General features: G+C 41.4%; 1 protein-coding gene across 1 annotated transcript in view; it reads left to right on the top strand.

Moving 5' to 3' along the window:
- GAREM1 (GRB2 associated regulator of MAPK1 subtype 1) overlaps window positions 1–23654 on the top strand; it is a 103160-nt gene that overhangs the window by 12012 nt on the left and 67494 nt on the right. The window contains exon 2 of the mRNA XM_037381199.1: window positions 11963–12103. Within this exon, the coding sequence (XP_037237096.1) occupies window positions 11963–12103 (141 nt within the window). The remainder of the gene's footprint in view (window positions 1–11962; window positions 12104–23654) is intronic.

Consider the following 23654-nt stretch of genomic DNA (forward strand, 5'->3'; position numbering starts at 1 on the left):
TCATCGGCATCCTGAGTCTGGGGAGCTTTAGCCAGACTTCCCTGACAAGACTCCCAACCACTGCATGTGGGGAGACATGACTTTTGTAGCAGCTAAGGTGCGCAGCTTCCTTCAGTTTTGTCAGTTAAAGCAACTGTTCTGTATCTGTGCTTGGCAATAAACAGGAAGCCAGTAAAAGCACGTAGTGCAATGCTGAATGCTGACCTCCCATTTATTAATATATATTAATATATATAATACTCCCAAGTATTAAACTTCTCCAGCTAGGTAGGCACCTAATGCTAAACAGCTCTTGGAAGCGTATTGTCCAGCAGAGCTCAGAGTATTTATAGATGCACCTGAGCAGGAGCTTTCTAGCATGAGGAATGCTTGCCTCTAATGAAAGAAAATCTCAGCTCTCTTAATGAAGTATTTAAATGAGCTGATTTGGATGGCAGCAGGCTGCTCAAAAGTCTCATTACCGCTGTGTTTTTCTTTTGGTCAGGTAGTACTGTCATTCTCTTTATCCATACCTATCAAGCTGCTTATGAAAGCTACTCTTTTAAATTCCTCGTTTCCAGACCTGGTGCCTTGATTGCACAGGGCAGAGAAATACTATAATTATTATTTTTTTCACCTGACTTTGGCCATGAGAATTCAAAATGGAAAATAAACTAAACATGAAACCAATGTAAAAATTCCTTTCCCTCTCTATGGTAACACTAAACAAGGCTGGAACCTCTCTTCCATGCAATGAAAAGTTATTTATCATTCTCCTTCTCAATATTTCTAATCTGTGATCATTTTAAGTGCAGTTAAACTTAGTGTTCCTTGCTCTTATTCTTAATACTTTGGATTGCTAATCCTAGGTGACTTGGAAACCAGAAAACTTTTAATTAATTGTGTGATTCTAAGAAATTTTTTAGATTATTTTTTTCCTTCAAATATAAGATACCACAATAAATAGTTGGCACTATTCAACATGTTGCAGGGTATTGGAGTAGTTGAAAGAATTGCTGAGACTTTCCAGGGTAGTTTGTGACTAACCATGATGATTGACTGTTCTGTTGGATCAGTCCTACAGCTAAATCTGTTGTGAGGATGCAGCAAAGCTGCAGTTACATCTGGTGATACTCAGCACTAATAAGAAGAGTAATTATGATAGCAGCAGAAAGTTACTGTGTTTTGGAATGTAAATGTTAAGATTTGCAGGATTCCCGGCCCCACCCCCCTGTGTGGGGGTGGAGACCAGTTTGTGTTGAAAGAGATGTTTTGGCTTAAGTTCATAAAAAGTAAGGTTTCTCGTTCCAGGATGCTTGTTCTGAAGGCTTGAAACAAACACAAACACAGCTCAATGAAATCTGTGTTGTTACTCTTGTTGGGTTTTTTTTTTACTAGTTTTCTGATGAAGACAAAGAAAGCAAGATGCTTTCAACTGCGAGATTACTAAAGTTGGCAGTGCATTTACCACCAGTGGCACCAGAATTCATTCCACTTAGTGTTTAAAATATTTGTGCTCCTCTTCCCTGCAGTAGGTCAGACAGGTTGTTTTGAAGACTCGCTGGGATGCTGTCTCTGTGTGTTTGCAGCTAGAGCAAAGCTTGTCTTGGAACAAACTGGATTTTTCTGTGGATTAATCTGTCCCATAGCCTTGTAACAAGATTATGGTTTATGCTGATTTCTTGCAACAGTACTGGTATATCTAGTCATTCCAATAGCAAAATGCTAATCCTAAGGAAATAAATCTGTCTTCTTGCTGGCAGGCATAAAAAGAATAGGGGGATGGGAGTCTCTGCTCCCTTGTTAGGTATTAATGGGTGATAGCTTGAGTTCAGCATCAGTTGGATTGAAGTAATTTGATTGTATCAGGCTTTTGCAGAGGGATTGGAAATTGCAGAAATAAAGCCTTATCTCCTTTCTCTTGATTGTGAAATATTTAATGGTCATCCAGAGCAAAGTTTGATCACAGTACAGTGAGGCTGGAGGGTTATATTAATGCACAATGTACTGCAAGTAGTGATGTTGGGCAGTCTGAGGGTGATGTGCCCTGTCATTCGGACACAACTGAAAATGGTTGCAGCATGGCCAACTGTAAACAGCAACAGTTGTGTTTCATCCAAGGGAAAAGGTGTACAGTGGGGAGAGGCTTAATCCTGGACAAGCTATTTCATGGGTAGATGCATCTTGCTCAGCTCTTCCTGAAGCTGTGAGACTATTCAGTGTCTCTCCTTCCACCATCCAAGGCTGAGACAACAGTAGTTGGTCGTAACAGCCTTTGCTGCAGATGAGCAGTTTTGGGCAGCTGAGTGTCTCAGTCTGGGCTGGACGGGGTTGGATGATTCTCCTGGGCACATCTTACATGATCTCTGCAGCAAAGTGCCAAAGAGGCAGTCCAAAACTCTTGGTAAACTTGATGCACAGCCTGAGCTGGCTTCAATGCCTGGGCTCTCCTGTGGCTCTAATAAAAACATTAAGAAAAAAATTATATATATATAACATTTTAAAACTCCCTTTAAAAAAAAAAAAACAAACAACTCTTTTGTAATGTAAAAAGCAAGTCTGAAGCAACTGGTTGAATCTTAATTTGAGAGACAGCACACAAGATTTTCAACTCATTTTGCCTGATCTTCCCTGCTTTAGTTGCAACTTCTTCCCTTTTCTTGCTTTTGGCAAACAAAGGAAGAATATAAGTTGTCTTACAATCAAAATGAGTATGAAACCTTATGCTGTCAGGGAAGCTTTTCATCCACTGAAAGATGTGGGGTCCATGCAGTTGACAGAAGTTCAAATCAATATTTCTTTGGAGAGTCAGTGTGTTTGATTGCAGTTTGAATCCTGACAGAAATACTAGTTGATCTAGATAATAGGAATCAGCACAAATAAATGTGCTGCAGGAATGGAACAACTAAACAGAAGCACATATTTTAAACTGCTTGGGAAATTGAGAAGGAAGAAGGGAAACTGAAAACTGTGGTTGATTATCAACAGTCCTAGATAAAACTGCAATTTTTTTCCACGTCTTTGTGTTGCAAGTTCAAAATGTTGTGTACCTAAGGGCAGAGCCCTCTGCTTTCATCTTTTCCACCATGTTCAGACACAGACAGTCAGATGAGACCACGGTCAGGCTTTCCTAATGAATCTGTCCATTTTAAATTAAAAATTTAGTACACTACATTTTATAGCCCTGAGATGTTTAAATTTTAATGTGGGTTGGGTTTGTTTTGGTTGATTTTTTTTTTTTTCCATCTTGCTCCTAGAAACTACAATATTTGCTCCTAGAAGTTAGAATATTTACCCTTTTAACTCACTGGCAGTCTGTATTTAGACTTTGTATGATACACCCCCATGCAAGTTGTTTTGCTTTTCTTTAAACAAGGAAATTTAATCTGCTAGATATTTTTTTTTGTTAGCAACCTTTTTTTGTGTCTGTATGGAATGACAAAGTGAGACTGATAACATGGAGAGGCTTTCAAAGGAGGTTTTTCATCACTAGTAGTAGTGTTTTCTGCAGTTACGTGTTCTTACTTCTCTCCCATTAGGCGTTTTGTGCAAGAGTAACTCTTTCAAGCATCTGTTCAGTCACAGTGACAAAAAAAACCCATAAAATTTTCAATCCATGTAGTTCTGATGTTCATTAATGTTGCTACAAGTGGGGCTCTTTGTGTAACAAAAGATTTCTCGGGGTTTCCTTCCTTTGTGAAGAAACGTTACAGGGATTTAATTTTTTTCCGTGAAAATTCCCATTGTTCCTTCAAACTGGAAAATTCAGATGTTCTCCTAATGAACTTTTTCCTCTGACCTCCAGCATGGATGAGTGCAAGTTTTATTTTTGCAGAAGAAATAACACTGGCAGGCTGAACAGCTCATTGAGATTTGACTCAGTAACCAAGTACAATGCCAAAACTTAAGCAAGCAAACCACCCTGATTTAGTATTTATTAGTCTTTGATGTTCTTTGAGGTATGTCTTCACAGATAAATACCCAACAGATACTCTGGAGTGAGATGCAGCATGCATGGGGAAAAAAACCACATTGATTTCCTCTCTCTACTCTCCCTCAGAGTTCAGGTAGGAGTTATTTGTCATGAGGAGAGGTTGCATGACCTGTTAAATAATAATAAAATAAAATAAATTGTCCATATTTGAATATTCAGACTTAAGAACAACTTTGTGTTTCTTCCCTTAAAATGAAAATTCTAAACTCGGCATTATAAAAGTATTAGCGTATTATAAGTATTAGCAGAATGATCTGTAGGAGAAGAGGCATTTGCTCTGCCAGTGGGATGTTGCTGTGGTAATACAACTGAGTGCTGGAGGTGAAGGATTGTATGTTGGTGGCATCGTGGTTGATGGGAGGTCAGATGGAAGCTGTCCTGTGCACTGTTGCAGTTTCAATCTGCTTGAAACAGCAAAACCACTCATTGACTTCAGATGAAGTCTGTGCTTCTAAGGGAAAAAGAGCATTTGCCCACTTGTTCCTTTCCTCCCCTAGATGACAACTGCTGTCAGATGGTCATATATGACCATACTGCAGGTATTTGATAAACGAATGTAATCTATTGTTTGTCTTCTACAGAGTTGTCACATACTCATTTCTTTTGTTTCTCCTCTGTTGCATATATTAAAACCAGAGAGGGTTATTTAGGAGCACAGTCCTGTCCCATAAGTGTAAGAATTCATACTGCTCTTTGAATTCAGACTCTAATAAAAATAGATGCTAAGCCTCAAAGGTATTGGAAAATGGACTACTTGGAGTTCTCTTCCAGTAGCCTATTGCCCGTGCTAAGAGTTATAGTAATTTTTTGTGTATGTTTTTCAAAGAACTTGTACTCTTACTAACAAAAAAGGAACGTACGCGGTGCAGTGCTTCTTGAGGTGCTAATGATGCTTCCTTGCGTCCCTGCATCAAATGAGACCAAACTGAAGTTAACAGTGAAAAATCTTTTGTGATGTAGTCTGGCGTACATCTTCATCTTTTTTGGCTTACTTGTTTTGGTTAACTTGGAGCAAGGAGTTACTGTCTGCTGGCTTTTTTTGTGGGTGGTTAAGCCTTGGTTTTTGTTGTCTTGTATTTTAAGAGGTCAGAAGTCCAAACAACCAAGTGGCTGAACAAGAACCAAAGTGTTGGGAGCTCTTTGAAGATTGTGTAAAGGATGAGCCCAGCAGTGAAAGGAAACACAGATTCCCAGATAAGAATGCCCCTGAATTTTCTTTTATTTTTTTTAAAGGCAAAAGGATGCTGTGGTACCCAGCCTGGTTTTAACACCTGATGATACCACAAAGCCTACTTTGGAAAGGCTTGCAGGTACCTGTGATGCTCACAGACCCTCGTTGCCAAGGAGGCTGAAGTTAGTGTGTGCAATGCCTGCAGCTGGTAGATGCTCACTGCACAGCTGGGTGTTTCTGACCTGTGTGTGGTCTCTTCAGGTGTGCTGTCTCATCAGTGCTAGACCCTGGGCTCCCCACTTTAGATGGGGACCCCCTGAGCTTCTGTGCTGAGAGGAGGCCTTGGCTTCAACTTCTATGGGCTGTGAATCTTCCAATAAAATGAAAAGAAATCTAATTCCTGTTAAGGTGTTACCTGTGTGAGAGCTATGTGATTAGTGTTTGCAGAAACTCAAGATTGCCTTTCTAAAACCCAAGATAGCTTTTATTAGTTGACTCTTGTACTGTATTGTAGATTCCTTCTTTTGGAATGGAAAAGCAGCGCTGGCATTTGTATTTGTGCTAGCAGTGTGACCTCCCGCTGACCTGAAACATCTCTTTGTACAGACCCATGAAGTCCATAATACTGTCTTTTCTTTGGTCAGTCTTTTTTGTTTATTTTAGGTTGTTCTTTTTTGGGGGGGGGAGGAGCTGTTGGTTGTCTTTTTTAACAGTAGAATATAAATTCAATTCATACTGGCTGGGGCTGTGCTTTGTTTTTTGTGATGTGGAAAGATAATATTATGGTATATCTTAATGCATGGCTGGTTTGGTCCTCAACTAGGGAAGGTCCAGTGAAGCAGATACTCTGTAAGTAAGGCTCCTCAGTACAATGACAGCATGATAAATAAGTAAGAACCTCACTTCTTTCTTCCAGCTTCTAATCATTCTGCTTTCTCTTATCTTCCAGTTGCTGTAAAATAAACCTTGGTGGCTAGTCTTCCCTTGTAACACTAGCCACTTACTGACAGTTCTTTGTAGTTATTTCACAGCAGACATGCTCACCTGACCAGACAGCCACTTCTTTTTGCTGTTCCACAAATTAACCCTTCATTCCTCACAAATGTTGGTGCAAGCCCGAGCGGGGATAAACTTGAAGTTATTAATTTGCGTGATTTTGTAGGTACCTGGCTTGAGCACCCACTGAAATGCTTTTTTAATGTAGCTGAGACTTTGTTATGTAATGACGTTATGCAACTGTGAAACATTAGATGGAATAATTAAACCCACCACCTACTTAACTGACCAAGGCAGGCCGGGTGATGCACTTAATTGTACAGCATCTGTTACCTTGCATGCAGATGGTGTTCAGGCTTAATCAAAACACATGGCCTGAAGTCATGACCCTTTTCCCTGGAGTTTTGTGGGCATGTTCACTAGCTATTTCACAAAAGCCATCTTAAGTTTCTCATGAGCTCCTAGCTCTTTTCTGTAAGTCTTTTTATTCCAGGAAGAAGAAATTCTGCATGCTTGAACTGATGTGCAAGGGACAGCGCTAAGCTCACTTTCCAGTCTTCTGTGATGAATGAGATGAGAGGAATGTCTCCGTAGCCATCTTCCTGGCAGGAGGAGATGGTATCTAATACATCTGGCGTGTGTAAATGGTATCTGTTATGTTGCTGGAACCTTGCATGTGTTGACTTCTTTTTCTCCGAATTGCTCATGACCTACTATTTTAATGTCTCCAGACGCAAACCTTATGCTTTAAGGCAATGATGCAAACTCTTAGCCAAGATGACAGTGTGTGGCATTATAAAGTGTTTATACTCCTGTAGACCACTGCTTATTTGAATGAGTCATTTTGCTCTGCACATTTTGCAGTCACTTGAACATTAGTTTCTCAATACTAGGAGGAGAACCTTAAAAGTTGTGGGCTCTTTTTTTTCTTTTTTCATTTGCTTCATGATTTTTCTTCAGGTGTTGGTGTTAAGTCATTGCTTCTTTGGCAAACCAGAATATGTGGAACTTGTGTGAATTGTCTTTTGTGGACTGTAATGGGCCAAGCTTTAATTGTTGATCTAGAAGGCAGTGAAGGTTGATCCAGAAGGGAGTGAAGAAGAGGTGGGAGCGCTCAGACCCCTCAAAACTGGAGTGGTCTTCAGTTCTACCCCTGAGACTTTACCCCAGACAGTTGAAAACTGTGAAATGCTAAACTTAAAAAAAAAAAATACCAACCCCCCCCCCCCACAACCAACCAGTGTGTGTCTTTAGAAAGTAAGCAGTGGCCATAACCTGCAGGGAAGTCACTGCTTGCCTCCAAAGAAATGAGCTTCCCTTCTGTGCTGCAGCATCGCCATGTATAAACTTGGTCCCTGTGCATAGCCAACCTCTGTTTTCTCTGGCTCTTAAAAACTGCAAATGAAAACAGAAATTCATCTCAGAACTTGCAGATTGAAGTATCCTGCTCCCAGTCATACTACAGTTGTTAGTTGGAGGCTGGAGTGTTTACAGTGACAGAGCCAAGGTTTGCCAAATGTGGATGATCCAGTTTTGGAACTGGAAAAAATTATTAAAGAAGTATTGGCATTTAATGTAGGTGGTATTTAATAAGCATGGGACTCGATTAAGCAATTACTTTTTTTCTTTCATGGTCAGCATTCCCTCTGCAACTGCCCTTCAACAAGGGAGAGGTTTGCAATTTTTGAGTTTTTTAGGAATTGTATAGAAATGGATCATGTAATTAAAAAATGGTAAGACATCTTATTTGCAGTGAACACATGAATAGCTGTTGCAGTGCTGCTTTCATGATGCATGATGAAGTAGCCCCAATACTGGTCATGGTCAGAGTGCTTTTAGGAAGACAGCTTGTGTAGGAACATACGGGCTGATATTTCAGTTCAGCGGTATGACGCTTTTACTGTCAGGCAAGGATGGGTGTTGGTGCTTTGTTTAGGTGCTGTTAGCGAATCATGGGTTTCTTAGTCTCAGGCAATAGTATGAATAAACTTGACTCATGTTTTGGAAAGAGGAAGGCAACTTGAGGAAGGGTGGAGAATTGCATGTGATAGTTCATTGCTTCTCTGACTTTTATTTGGGGGAAAGAAAACAATGCAAGTATTTGCCTGTAGATTCTTTGTAGTGGTTTAATTATATTGCGGGTATGTGGGGTGGGGAGGAGAGGGTGAGAAGATAGAGCTAATCCATATTTGATCATAAGAGACAAAACTGTTACTGAAGATGAGTGGCCTGTGTTCTCTGTTTTCTTATGGCGTCTGATTTTTGTGTAAGCAGCAGTGTAGGAGTATGTTGAATAGGTGAGAACCAAGTTGCATAGTTGGTGGATGTGAGGACTGCCGAGTTCTCTCCCACGTAGTTAAAATGTGATTAATGAAAGGCTTGCATAACTTGTGTTACCGAGGCAGCGGGAAAAAAAAACAGATTGGATATGCGTGGCTGTTTTTTAAGGTATGGTTGGCTGAGAGAAGTGTAAAGGGCTAAACCTGAGCTGTGCTGGGGCTGGGAGCTGAGTCATGCCAGAAGTGTCTCCTGCCTGAAAGGTCCTCCTCTCCAGGAGGAAACTGCTTGAAAAGGCAGGGAGCAAGTCTTACAGGGGGAGACAGACTAGAAGAAAAATGGAAGAAAGAAGAGCATATGTATCACCGTGTTCTGTTGTCCTCAGTCACGTTTGACTCTTCCTTGTATTTCCTCCCATAGCATGGAAAGCGTCTGCATGCACCGTAGCATGGAAACACTAGCCAGGTGTTTTCACAAGTCTGTTAATCCCTTTGGTGACAAAGGGCCTTTTCCTATAAAGCAATCCTGGGAATCAGTCTCGCTCACAGTTAGGAAAAATCAGGGCTTAGTAAGGACAGACCTGCCTGTTGTGAGGGAGCCGGAGGGACCGTGAACTCCCCACTGCATTCACTCCACCTTCTCGGCTCGGTCTCCCATGGCAAAGCGCGAAATCTGTTTCCGATGTAATTGGTTAGAGCAAATAATTGGTGTGAGAAAAATTGTGGTTTCCAAGGTTCTATTTAAAATATACAGCTACTTCCAGCTGCAGACTTAATTATGTAGTCACTCTTGGACCTGCCTTAGTAATCTCTTTTTACACTCACCTGTCCCACCCAGTTTTAGTGGAGTAACCACTTAAACAGATCGTGGCATGTGTGCCATGACTGGAGTTGTCTCTGTTTTCTTAAGAATAGAATATTCCTAAGAATATTTCCTGAGAATTTCCTCAGACGCTTTGAGGGTGACCCATACTGTAATTATTTCCCTGCAGTCCTGGATGTAGAATCCAGCCTTCCTTTAGGTAACGTTCCAAAATTATACCTATGGATTGTAAGGCAGAGAAAAAGCATACCAGAGATGCTTTGTATTTTCTTCAAAATTTCTTTGCTACTGTCAGTGAAATTAGTAGAATACCAGTTCTTCCCTTAGGTGCCATTGGTGTTAGTTTGTTGTGGAATGGAATAATTACTTGTTGCCATGGATTATAGGAAGCATGAAAGTAAGTCTCTGAACTGAAACACAAGTTTCAAATAACACCATATATTACTATTGTGGTTTTCCCCAAAATTGTAAACCTCTGTTGCAGCAAGCTGAGGATAATTTTCATATGTATTAGGAGTTTCCTTGTGAGCAGAAAACATGAGGTCCTAGAGGTCGGATGATTTGGTAGAAATTAGTGGATACGTGATTCCTCCAGCAAATATATCTGAATTTCCTTCAAAATATGGATGGGACCAAAGAGTTCTCCAGCACTGCATTGTGGTTTTGCCACTTTTCCAGGGGCTTTCCGAGGTCCCTTATCCCAGTGTGCTGTGGGTGGAGGGGTAGTGCTTCCCAGGGAGCAGGAACTGCTGTTAAGCAGCCTGTCTGGCTGGCTGGGCTGCCAAGGGATGTGGTCCAAGAAGCACTTGGAAGCTAGTTCTTGGAATGTCCTGCTTACCTAGAAGCTACTTACTGTGCCGTGCAAAGGAAGGAAACCTGGAAATGGTGCCTTCATAGGAGCAAAAATAACTGGTATTAAGGAGCTCTGTATACCTTTTGATATTTTATATTTTTCTGTTCCCCCTCTACACCCCTATAACAACAGTTTGCCCACAGTTATATTTGCCCCAAATGTGAAAAACAGGAACTTTTTAAAGGTTTAACGGGCTGTGGGACAGCAGACCCAGGGAAGTCCATCACCTGCACTCCCTGCGTCAGAGCAGGTCTCACACCTGTTTAGCCAAATCCAAGTTTCTGGAGGAAACAAGCAGAATCCTGGGGCCAGACAGTGTCAGAGCAGATGGTCATAATGGTCTCTTCTGATTTAAAGTCTTAACAATTCTCACACACACCAGTTGCTGTGTTGTGAATTGTGTAGGAGGGTGCTCTCTGATAGAATGGGAGCATGAAATCAGGCAGGAATGGGGTGTGTAGTAGCCATTGCCTACACAGTGGAAAAGATTGTCTGGTGTGGGCAAAGGGAAAAAAACAAAACCAAAAACCTCCATGGGAAGTATCTCTCCACTGCAGAGACTGAATGGGGGAAACGTCTGCTGCTTCAGGCTGAGGGAAGTCTCATTCTTCCACTGACTTTTACGGATACTGGAGGACAGTGAAGGGAATGCAGTTTGTTGTAGTAGCTGAAGGGGATGGGTTTTGTCCAACTTGATTCCGGGGCTAAACTGCTTGCTTTATTTTTTACTGTAACTGCAGGGGGCTGGTTGGAGAGAAGGAAAATGAAATTTAAAACTTCATTATTCTTGGCCCATGTTTAGTATCTACTAAGTGTTCCTGAAAGTTCACGTGGCTGTTTTAAACACGCCTTGAGAAAGGCTGTTTTCTGTGTGTTTAATGCAGACACGTACTGAGCAGGACTGCAGGTATGTAAGAGCAGTCTGCCGTGATATGCTGTGCTCTATGAAGATTGTTCGTATATCATGCTTGAGATGTATAGCTGACACTTGGAGTACTCTGCCTAGTGTGGCTCTTTCAATTGCTGGAAAGCCAGGCAAAGCACTCCAGTCCTGATCAGGCACTGCAGCTGGTGGAGGAGGGGAAAGTAATCGGCAGAAATGCAGAGGATTTGGTAGGGACAGGGCTAAAAAGGAGAGCTGGATTTCTGGCTGTGTTTGTGATGGATTTGACAGACACCAGAGTACAAGAGAGGGAATTACAAAGATGAGCTGGACATTATCTGTGGGGGCTTCTGGTTGAATGTATCTCTGAGAGGACTTTAGTGTGTGTTAAACTTGTATTTTTTTTTCTGCCTCATTAAGTGGCAGGATTAAGGTTACAGGCATAGGAATGGCTAATTAAGCAGTGCCTTGCAAAGGGATAGAATGACAAAGCTGAAATCTCTGTATCTGCAAGTGTATGATATTCAATTACTTCATAGTGATAAGCAAGATTTGGCTTCAGGTGGCTGTAGGGTGGTGTGACAGTGATCTTTCAACATATGGAAATGTACTTTTTTTATCATCTATTTAAAAACTAAGAGCTCTCAAGTATTCATATCAAATGAGATAGGCAGACATAGAGATATGAAAAGTCTGCTTATGCAGAAAGCTGAAAAAGGGGCCCCAGAGCTACTGGTAAATAATCTGGATTACATCTCTGTGGTATTGTATTTATGCACAGAGTTGTTTTGCTTTATGTTTGTTTTCTGTAAGGTAAAGTGCTTATGTTGCAAAGATAAACACTGTGTAGAATTGGATTTTTAAATCTCCAAACATCTGAAAAAAAAAAAAAAAGCATATTATTCTTATTGCTGTTGTGAAGTTTTCCTAATTCATGATGCAATCTGTGAAGTCGTTTTTTAAAAAAACCCTACTTCTGTTTTGCAGGAGAAACTGTAGAAGGCCTTCGAGAGAGTGATTATCTTCTGATTCATTCATGTCGGCAGTGGACAACAATTACAGCTCACAGTCTGGAGGAGGGTCACTACGTCATAGGGCCAAAGATAGAAATCCCTGTACATTATGCAGGTAAAGCTATTGTTGACCTGAAATTCAAATTCAAAGAGAATGAATTGCCTACCACTTACACTGATCGCTTTGTTTGACAAGAGGGAAGCTAAGTCTCTGATGCCAGTGTCTGTGACTTAACTTTTTAGTAATGTTAGACACATCTATTCAGTAGCCCTGGGAGTAAGTCAGTATTGGACTGGGTGGCACATTGACAGAACACATAGCTATGTAGAAGAATTGGTTTCAGTTTGAGTATAATGAACTGCCAGTGCTTCTCATCTGTGAATGTGGTGACAAAAGTGTGAAAGTTTGAAAATTCCTTGACATGTTCGATCAAAGGTGGAATGGGTTTTACACTTCATTGCGTACTCAGGCTGAAGGGGATTTTTAAATATTTCCATGTTAAAAGCCAGGGACCCTTCATTGTAATAGTGTGGTTTTACACTAATGCTTCTCAGTACTTCCTTGTCACTGTCTGCCTTTTTGGATGATGCATAATACTGTTCCAAGCAGATATGATGCAACTAATCCATATTTATTTTACAATTTCAAATTACTTTCCTAGGAAATTATTTTTAATAACTGTTTCCTACTGCTCAATGTCCTTATTCACAGGCTGAATGGAACAATACTAAATGAGTGGGAAGTGCTTATCTTACTGCAGTAAATACAGAAAATTGAAGAAGCTGGAAAGTGTGAGCAGGGCAAGCCATGGCTACAAAGCAAAGATGTGGGCATTGTGTTTTACTTGGTCTTCTGTAGCCAGTTGTCAATTAAGTAATCTACTTGGCTCTCTTAAGGTCTCTTTTAAGATGCTGGTGCAATGAGGGTGTGCTAAGTTGTACAAGAGCTGACTGAAATGTTTTATTTCAATCACACCAGTGCTGCAACTGCAGTGATGCATCCTATTTCAGTGATGAAACTTACACCAGTTGCCTTCTTATGTACTGTTTCTCCTTGGAGTTCACTCTGGGAAGGTTAATTTTTTTAACGGGCATTTAAAAGCTTTGGTCTGATGGCATACAGTGTCATAATATACATGGCTTTAAAATTCTCCGAATGTAACTTTTTTTAATCTTTTTTTTTTTTTTTTTGTCTTTTTGCACCTCCTGGCTGCTGCATAAGCTTCAGTGCTGTGGTCAGATAAACACTTCACTTCCTTCAAGCAGATGCATTTTAAAATCCGCACTGTGATTCCTGGAAGAAGGAGAACAGAAAAAAAAATGGTTATTGGCATGAAGTAAGGCTGGATCTTAATAGGTTTACTAAAGCTTTGGTTTTAATTTTTAAAGCAATTAACCAAGATCTGCTAAGTGGGTTTCCTGACTCTTCATACTTCCATTCATTCATAGTGTAAATTTACATAGATACCAGCAGAATCAAAATCTGTCCCCCAAGATACTGCAAAAATATCTTCCTTGTTTATGTTAATGCAGGAAAAGAGTGTGCATTTAGTTGGCAGAATACGATTTGCTGTCAGACAGTCTCCAGAAAGTTCCCTGCTATAAACCCTTCGTTAATGAGATGAAAATACATCAAAGTTCAGAAACTGCCGTGTAGTGAGGGCACTTAATAAATATGTGATGGGCTTTGATGCTGCTGAAGAAACTTCACAAAAATGGTCAGTGCTAACTTGGGGTACCAGAGCATGTCTGATGGTCTTGCCTACGAGAAAGGAGAGACAAGTCTAAACATGTGAAGGTTTAGTTAGCAAAGTACTGCAGTCTGGTGCTTGGGTGCTAACATCTAAGTGCATTTAGAGACATCTTCCATACCCTAAAAATCAACTTATGATGCTGTGGATTACCATGCATAAGCTAACACTGAATGACCTCTCAGGGCTGCATTGTGCAGCGCCTTGCGTTTATTGCTTCCTGGCATCCAGAACCCCACACTACAGAGGTGAATGTAGCTGCCTAAGAAGACTTGCTGGGCTGGGCACTGATCTGGCACAGTTAAGCTGCTAGCTCTGGAGCTAGCCATGCTGTCTGCTCTGCAGTGAGCTCTGGGAGGTGGGAGTGCTTCAGAACCATTACCTTTCTGAGGAGGATGTGCTGCTACCAAAAGGTTAGTGCCGTCAGGTGGTGATTGCTGTGGGAGCTGGCTGGCATAGCCCTTCGTTTGCATGTGGGAACTTTCCATCGTTGCAGAAAACACAGCTAGAACAGTCAGCAGAATGTTTATATGAGACTCAGTCATTAGTTTTTGGGTTTAGAGGAGGGATTTTATATCCTTGTAGGCAAATGTTTGCAAAATGTATTGCTGTATAAATTTTGGATTATAGGACTGACTTTTTGCATGCTTTAACTTTAAACTTCTGTCAGGTTAGATGCACTGCCTACCAGAATGACCCTTAAAGATGGAACATAAGTGTTCATTAAAATTACTTTCTAGGTTTATTTTGGCTTTAATGGAATAACTGGGTTTTTTTAACCCTAGCAGACTTTTAGTGTAGCAAATTGCAGCATGATTTTGGCTGCAACAGTTGAGCGGGAAAGGAAGTTGAAACTGATGTTATTCTCCTGAGATTATGGGTTTAAGTACCACAAAGTCATCACTCACATATATAAATATGAGTATAAAGTAAATCTTATTTTGCTACTTGCTAAATTGGGTTTTGATCCTCTTATTAAACCTAAATACAATAAAGCCTTATTAAAGAAGGAAAATGTTGTATTTTACATTTAAGTGAAATCTCATTAAACAGATTCTGAGTTCTGCAGTCCTGCTGATGGTCTTTTCCCTGCTGGGAAACTGCTACCCTGGTTGTTTCTGTTGGGGGTGGCTGACATGGTTAATTTTTGCTGCTGCTGTCAAAGAACAGTCATATATGACAGCTGTTAGTCTAACCATTCCCTCTTGAATACTCTTTACAGTCTGCTTCTCTTTAAAGTTAAGGTTAATGTAGCATCGAGTTCAATTTTCGTGTAATTAAAACCAAATGGCTAATGTGTTTCTGGCTTCTAAAACAAAAGAGGTCTTCAAGTGCATATAGAATGGAAAGGAGATCAGAATTACTGTCCTGATAGTCCCTTGTCTTGGTGTGAAAGGGTGGACTTTACAAGAGTCCAAGGTAAACCATCACAACAGAAGGACGTTGCCTTGGTGTCCTTTGCTTTCCTCAGGTACGTAATTCACACTTGGATACTTGCAGGATGGTCTTACTAGCTTTCTGTCTGAACTAGTTTTATATTGTTCCTGGATATCCTTAATACTAAATTTCTGCTCTAAAAGAGAGTCCAAAAGCAACTCTAAAAGAAGTATCATCCATACCCTCCAGCTGATGTCAAGTGTTACTGCTAGTTTTGGCATAGGCAGCACTGTAGTCTTGACTTTGATAAATGTCTCCCTTAGTAGCCTCTGGAAACTACTGGTTTGTGATCTGAATTTGGATGATACAGGCCGTGTTGGTATCTTGCAGAATTAGACTTCACTGTGCTGATGCTGCTTATCAAGTGGAACACCTCTCATTCCTTTGCAGAGCTACCAGCACAGGAAGGTGCATCCCAGGGGTCTGATGGCCATGTCTCAAGCATATTCTGTGATGGCTAAAAGGCACTGAAGACATCATCCAGGGTTTGAACGCTGTTGCCCTTGGGTGTTGTCTGACCCTTTATGTGTTACCTTCCATATATATTCTATATAGCTCAAAACTATCAGAAGTGGTTTTGAGGATTCATCAGCTCAAGCCACAGGGGTCTTCTGCTCTGACTCTAAATGGCCCAGATTCAACCTGGTGTAAATGCTTGTGCTCTGTGGCCATGGTTCCTTATGTATGTGGATTACTGATGTGACAGTTAATGGAGTTGGATATGGTTGCTTAAAACCTGCTGTGCAGGAAGAGCAGCACAGAGGGCCGTGGAGTAAGCCACATGCCCGTGCGCACCCCCACCTACACAGCGTAGCCCTTTCTTTCAAAGGCCATGCTAGTGTTGGTGAGTGCATGCAGTGAAAAGAAAAAGTACTTTGGGATGGGTTGGCAGCATCTAGGTTACTGTGCCCCAAATACTCACTCCTACATTTAATCAAATCATAACAGAACCTTTACTGTTGTTTTTTAGGGCCTTATCTCTGTTGTTGCAACTGATGGTTCATTTGCTCTCCTGCCCATTTGAGGCTTTTTCTGTTCTTAGAGCAAAGCTGTTCCTCTTGAGATTATGTTAAAAAAAAAAATATATTTAAAGATCCAACCTCTTTTTCTTTAAGTTTTTACTCATCTTTGCCCAAAGTTTGGAGGGAATACCTCTTGTGTCACTGCTGCCATCTGTGTGCACATAGGCGGCAACTAAAGAAGAAAATACTTTTATGAAGACATTAGAAAGTAACTCCCTGTTCCAGGGTGTGCCACACTAACACATCCGGGGTGTTGGGAATACCCTTCCCATGAACTCACACCTCCCTGCCAGGCAGTGAAGGTATGCAAGTGCTAGTACGGAGTGATCGCTGGTGCCCAGTCCAGTTGCTTACCTGAGTGTGCTGATAGCTTTCTTAATGTCCTTTACATTTCCTCATGTAAAACCTTGTCATGCGTGCCTTCCCCAGGTGGGGTGCCGGGTGGGAATGAGTCAGAAGTCCCTTCTCTGGTGGCAGAAGTGGTGTACAACAAACATCCTACCGAAACTTGTTTCTACTGGTTTGATTTGTTAATGATGGAGTGGTGCCTGATGGGCCTGTTCCTCACTGCGTCACGCTAATGTGGAGGAAGATGGTCTCTGCAGGCCTTCTCAAGAGTGAACTTGCCTTCACAGTGGCGGAGTAGGAGAGCTCCCTGAGATTTTGTGATTTGCAGCTGCAGAAGTCCAAAGGCATGACACAGCTTTGCAGTCCCAGCAGGTGTACTGCTGCCCACTCTGGGTTTGTCAGACCTTGGACATTGAGGAAGGACAGCACTGAAGTATGGTGCGAGTTAGGCATCTCCTAGTTGTCTTGAGGTGATGACAGCAGCTGCTGTTGCTCAGCACCCACCCTGAACCTGATGTATCCAAGGTCTGGAAGAGCCTGGATTTTTAATTTGGTGATACTGAGCACTTAGATGTTTATAGTACGTTGGGTCTTCTCTAAGTATGCTGTACAGCTCCTTTGTGGCCCTGGAGAGAAGAGTAAACATTAGACTGGCAAATGTCTTTTGCTTGACGCCTTTATGGTGTCTGCTGCCAACTTGTGTCACTTTGGGGACAGAGCAGGTGCTTCCTTGTCTTATGTTCAGTTTGGACTCCTCGCTCCCTCAAGTGCAACTTCATGCTGTCTGCTGATCAAGGAAGGTGGTGTCGGATAAAGAGCTCTTTGTCTGGGGCTTTGCCTCCCTGGGAACAGCGGGTGGTGTCAGGGAGAGCTACGCCTGTTCTTCTCTGTAAGTGGAGCAGTACAGCTCTGGCAGGGTAATTTTAAAGTTCAAAGAGGTGGGTGAGATCTAAGACAGGGAGGGACACTGCTCTGGAGTAGGCAACTCTACTTAGGTGAGTCCTTTCCAGCCAACAGGTACACCACTCCCTGATATGAAATGCGTTTTGCATTTTAATTGGTGTTTTGCTTTGAATTTAACCTGGCATCCAGCTACCACAAAGCTCTCCTGGGGCTTTTGTGCTGTGCAACTGAATATAAGGCGGAGAGAACAGCCTGAACAGTGCTTCCGAGAGAGGCAGGCTGCCATGTGTCTATGGGCTGGTCAATAATTAATGAATGTATGTCCTCAGAAGAAAACCCAGGAAAAAAAAAAAAACAATCCACCCACATGTTTAACCCCCTGGAACACAAGTTTTGTTTTGGTTTGTTGTTTTTGATTCCAAAAAATCTTGAAAAAGCTTGTATGATCTGAAAAGCAGTTGGAGGTTTGAAAGCTTTTTCACAGGTACTGCTAATAAAAGCATTGCCACTAGCTTATAGTCTTTGTGCTTTTAAAAGATAAATATGACTCCTGTAGCTCTGAATACTTGACTGTGATGTTTCCTGACAATTGCAACCCTTTACTCCTCATAAACAAATAGAAGAAAGGCATTTTGTTTTTTGTGCAGAAGTTTGATTGCAGAGTAGATGCTGGGTATCGTAGGGTGAGATACCTAGGTGTTTGTTTTAGTGAGCAGATTGTGCCTCTTCAGCTGTCTGAGATTAATGTCTGAAACACTTCTAATTGTCCATATAGCATATTCTGTGCTTTTCTGACAGAGAAATGATTATGCCTTAAAATATATTTATCTACTTATTTTTTATTTAATTGCTGCCTCCTTTTTCGCTATCAAAGACTGAGTTTTTCTATTCTAGGCAATCATGGCTTTGTAGTCTGGAAACTTCATGTTCCTGGGTTTTTCAAACCTGCCACCTTGAAATAACAGATGAACTATTCTTCTATGCATGAGCAAATATCTATATTCTTAAATTATTTCATTTTCCCCCAGAGAGTTACCTTCAACAAGGTCAGTTTCTATCAGACTTCCCTATGGTTCTGTCTGTTATTCCACTTTTCTGTGCCTGTTTAAATTTTGGCAAATGCCTCACCACTGATCTACAGTGCAATATCAAATCACAGGATCAAAATGCAGGCACTTGAAGTTGCTGGCAGAAATCACATATTTCTTTTGCACCCGTGTATGTGCATGTTCTTCCTGTTCTTTCATCCCTCCCCCTTTAGCCAGTCTGGTGAAGTAGCAGCTTTTTGCCTAAATTTAATGAAATGGTCCCCTTTTTGCCTGACCATCTGTACTGGTGGCCTTCTACTTTGCACTTAGTTTTATAACTGTTAAGATGGCTCCCTGGTTTTTGTTTGCTTGCTTACTTGAGTTTTGATTGAGGCACTTGTCCTGAGACCCAGGAGTTTGTTCTGAGTATATACAGTACTTGCTCTCTAGTGTTGTGCACTGTCATCTTCCCAGAATGCAAGCTATTGGGTCAGAAATACCTTCTCAGTGTAGGGAGATGGTTCATATTTAGCTTCTAGTGAAACAATGGTGTACAGTTCTTCATCAGGTTGCACTGTGGAGTGTCTTTCACTCTCAACTTTGTCTCTCTGGAGTCAGCCAGACTTTTTGCAGTGTCTGGTTTCCTTGAAGTTACCCTCCTCATAAATGTGAGTTAGCAGGCTGTGAGACTGCTTTTCTCTTTGTATATATACAGCTTCATGTCTATGAGAGATTTCTACAGTTGCCTATAGAATTTGTAGAATTTGCTTGATGTTCAGTTTGGTGACTGGATATATCAAAATTTGTATTTAGCCCTCTGGTGAAACCCCATTCAACTCTATTTTAGTTCCCATCCACCTTCTAGTTTTGCTGCCTGGCCCATCTGAAATGTCTGAAACTGCTGTAGAGGCTGCTGCTCTTTCATGCAATAAGAACGGTTGAGTTAGTTCACAGGGTAGTATTACTCCCAGTAACTGAGAAAGAGTCTGATTATGTCCCAGAAGTTCATGGAAAGAAAATACCTGCATTTTCTCTCTTGCTTTCCAACCTGGAATAAGTGTTTGTCGTTTATAGACACCCAGTTGTACTACAAAATTTGTTTGGTTTCATGGGATTTGCTTGGTGCCTTAAAGGAAACAAAAGCTTGTGAAGATAGTGCTATTTTTCAATACTAGCTCGTGAGTATAATCTTACTCCTGTTTAAAAAAAAACTAAGTCTTGCCTCAGCATTGAACTTTGTGTTTTGTTTGCAAGAAGGGAAAAGGAGTAGGAGGAGAGAGGGAAAACTTGCAGCCTTTACAGCTTATGATGTGAAGTATCACATTCCTCTCAGACTTGCAGTTCTTGGCTGTTACTTTAAGTCTGCAAACTTGCGACTTGCTGAAATTCAGCTGTGACCTCATAAGCATTCACTGTAAGGTGGATTTTTTGTTTTGTTTGCTTGTTTCAGATCTCTGTGGGCAGCAAAGAAGCTGATCAGAGTTGCATCAGTTAAGAAAGAACTCTAGAGGCTTGTACAAAAGAAATGAACTTGGGAGGATGACTTTTTGAAAGATTGCAGTTGAGGGAAAGGTAGGATAGCAGCCAGGAAACTGCTTCCCAGAAGGCTGGGTGATGGACTAATCACACAGGATTTGCTTGGCATTGCTTGAATTGCTTTGCCTTAGCTCTTGGCTGGTATAGTGGAGCGCTGGGCTGATTTGCACGATGCTAGAAAGATTTAAGCACTTGGGAGAAGGGTCTTAAAAGCTGCCTAACTTAACCACTAGGAAGCTGAGAGGAAAAGGCTGATCCCTGCTGGGAATTTGAGGTGTTTTTAGAGCTTCACTCAAGGTTCCGGTCTGATCCCACGATTCTGACCACTTGAGGCTGCCCTAAGTACCAGCTACAATGAAACCGGGAATGTGGTTCCTGACTTCCCAAGAGGAAGCAGTTCTCCTCTTTCACGAGGTGTAACTTAAGGATTTAAAAGGGAGGAGATGCATGAATGCAACAGGCAGCCCTGCTGGTAAGCTCATGCCAGCGAGGTTGGGGTAGGGGTGAGCTGCCTGTTCCTAGACAGTGAACAAGGCACAAATTGTGAAGCTGCTTCACTCTTTCCTACCCTGAAGTAGATGTTCAGGCATGTAGAAAACCATACAGTTAAAAAGCTTCAAAGGGAGTTAGAAGCTCAAAGAGGGTCTGTTAGCCTGTAATTGTAAGTCTGGAACTTCACAGGTTTCCCAAAAGTAGGAGTTTTACAGAGTTAATGCTACCCATCTGGCCTCGAAGTTGACCCTTGACGGGAGAAGAGAATAAAGAGAAGGCAGTTGTAAAGGACATGGTTACTGTTTAATCATTCAAAAAATATGTGCTTTCCCTTCTGTGCAAACCTTGAGGAACACTCTTTATAAGATCTGTTTGAGCTGAAAGGGGGTGCGTTTTGAGTTGATAGTTTATATGGATAATGATGCCTTTTGTTAACCTGTTGCTTGGTGCTGGTGTGTGGTTTGTGTTTTTGTATGAACAGAGGCAGGTGCAGAAGAAAGCAAGCATACGTCACTGCTGTGATATCTTTACAGAGAATAATGCAGTCACCAGTGCAACTACCCCATGACTCTTACCTGGATTGTAATGCATGCTAGTAGCAGATGCTTTTGCAGAGAAGTACAAACCTTATATGCTTAGCTGATTTGCATATAGTTTACTGCATTTTTATTTTTTTTAACTTCATTGAGCTGCCTCTTCTGCCTTTTGGTTTCACTTTGTTTCAAGTTCATCCCCTCTTCTTCCTTTGTTGATATTCTGACTTGTTACATGGCCTAAATCTGCGTGGGAATTTGGGAGGGAAGAAATTGCCATGAGCTTCCTATGATCAGTCTAAGAAACTTCTTTTAAACTGACTGTCCTTTTTGCTTCTTGGGGCTGGAGGGGAAACTGTTACAACTGAGCTAACATGGCAAAGAAGCAAGGCAAAAATGATGAACGTGTTTCCCTTCTGTAAATACAGAACCCAGGCAGGAATGTAGAACAGGGTTTTTGATAGGTCATGTGTGTTTGAGGAGGGAGCTGCGGAGAAATATGTCGCACAGGATGATGTCATGTTGTGAATTTTTGGATGCCCAAACAGATTTATTTTTTTTTTCCTGGAGCCAGTGTTTGCTGCTCAAAACAACTGATAGGAAGTGCGATAGAAATTCTTCAGTCAGCATCCTCCCCATGGAAACCAGCACACTTCATGTCTGGGAACGAGGGCTGGTCACGTCAGTGCTGCCTATTAAAGCAACTGACATCACGGGTGTCTTAAGCTTTGACTGAACTACTGTGCCAATTGGTGCCAATAGGAAAATAAAACCATGCTATTTAAGCCATGTGTAACTCTGTTTATATGGAGAATGTAATTTGTGTGTTTAATTTAGCCTGTGATCCAAGACAGTAATTCTGCTGTGTCAGGGAAGGGCACTTCTGTGCGCTTTGAAACTTCGAGGAGTGGAAAAACTGGCTTTTTTTCTGTCGTGAACTGTTTTGTAGAGATTTTCTGTTCTCAGTTGGCAAAGATTAACTTGTGTTATGTGTGTGTGGGAAGCTATTAACACTAATAGCAAAGGTGACCATTATTAACTGGATAGGAGGAACATGAGTGTTTAACTTTTCATTCTGAAGGACCTAAGCATTAGAGGGAAACTGAAGCCTGTACTTATTTCCCTCACAGCTTTATGTACAGGCGTGAAGCTCCATTTCTCCACTCATACCCTTTAGTGCAGCTGAGACTCAACTTTTCTTTTGAACCAGAGTGCACAGTTTGATCCCAAAGACGGGCAGAGCAGCAAAGAAGGAAATGCATCATACATGCGTGCACTGTGCAGGAGCTTTCATGAGTGTCCTCAAACTAGGAACGCCTGGCTGGGGAGCCACCTGTCACAATCTACAACACTGACAAATGCTACTGTCATCTTGGATGGTTGATAGCCTATGTAGAGTAAGAAAGTTTTAAATCTAAATGCTAAGAAGGTTCTGTTTTTCAGGGCAGTGACCTTCACAGCACACTCTTTCAGTATTTGTCACCAGTTCAACCTTTTCTGGTTCATCTCGCCTGAATTCTGTATTGCGGTAGGCTGGGAATAGCCAGCCAAGGCTGGCTGGCTGCGTTTGGCTTTGAAATAATTCGAGCTGGCTGCGTCTGCTCCTTGTTGCCTAGTTTTGCAGTGCTTACCTGATCCCTCTTTTTTGGTGTGCATAGGGACAAGTTCATCATGTGAAAGGTCCTATTTTTGTCACGATGGCTGCATGCTTGCACAAAAAAAGTAGAGGGATGTTCAATTAGGATGTATGGTCACATCTGAAGGTTTCTGCAGGTCTTCACCAAAATAATGGGAAGTACATTTGTTGTCTTCTGCCAGAAGAACAGGTTTGGCTTGTGTTTTGGGTTTTTTGGTGTTTTTTCCTTTTTTAAATAATTAATACTGTTTTGAATGTAGGCAAGTGTGAGATGTGTATCTGTGGAGGATAAAGAGTGTTCAGCAGGAAGTACTGATGGGGGAAAGCTTTCTGATTAAATGCTGCGTGGGCCCCTGTTTCCAAACAATAAAGACTGTGTAGGCCAAGTGGGACTACTGTGAAGCTTGATGGGAAAAGTGAAACCTTAGTGACATAGAGGGACAGGGTGGCTTGCGTAATCCAGTTCTTTGGCTACTGTGTCCCTGCTAGATTAATTACTAGGGTTCAAAGTATATGTGGGGAATTAAGACATTTGTTACACACATGGCTTCACCAAAAAAAAGAAGAAGAAAAACAAAGTAATGCTGTGGTTTAAGATTCGTGGGTCTGAGCTGAGAGGTTCTTAACCAGTGCAACTTGGAAACCTGGAATGAGCTTCTGGGAAGGCTGTGGCCCTTAGAGTTATTATAGGGGAACGGCTACAGCATATCTTGGGGTGCTCTATGAGAAATAGTCTTAAGCAGAAACGAGATTGCAGTGTGATTGTAAATCAGCTTTAGCCTTTTCTAGACATTGTTGGGATGTCAGATGGGAGAGATGGTCATTACTTGTTAACTGCTCACGGTATCTACTTTTTCCTGTGAAGTGCTTTCGGATCCTTCAGGAGGACAGTTGCTATCAAAACATAATGTGAATTTAGACAAACTTCCTAACTAAAACTAATGGAGAACCTGAGTCTGGCTTCAGACTGGTGGTGTCTT

Source organism: Falco rusticolus, chromosome 3, assembly GCF_015220075.1.
Source record: "Falco rusticolus isolate bFalRus1 chromosome 3, bFalRus1.pri, whole genome shotgun sequence".
In the NCBI taxonomy this organism is placed as follows: domain Eukaryota; kingdom Metazoa; phylum Chordata; class Aves; order Falconiformes; family Falconidae; genus Falco; species Falco rusticolus.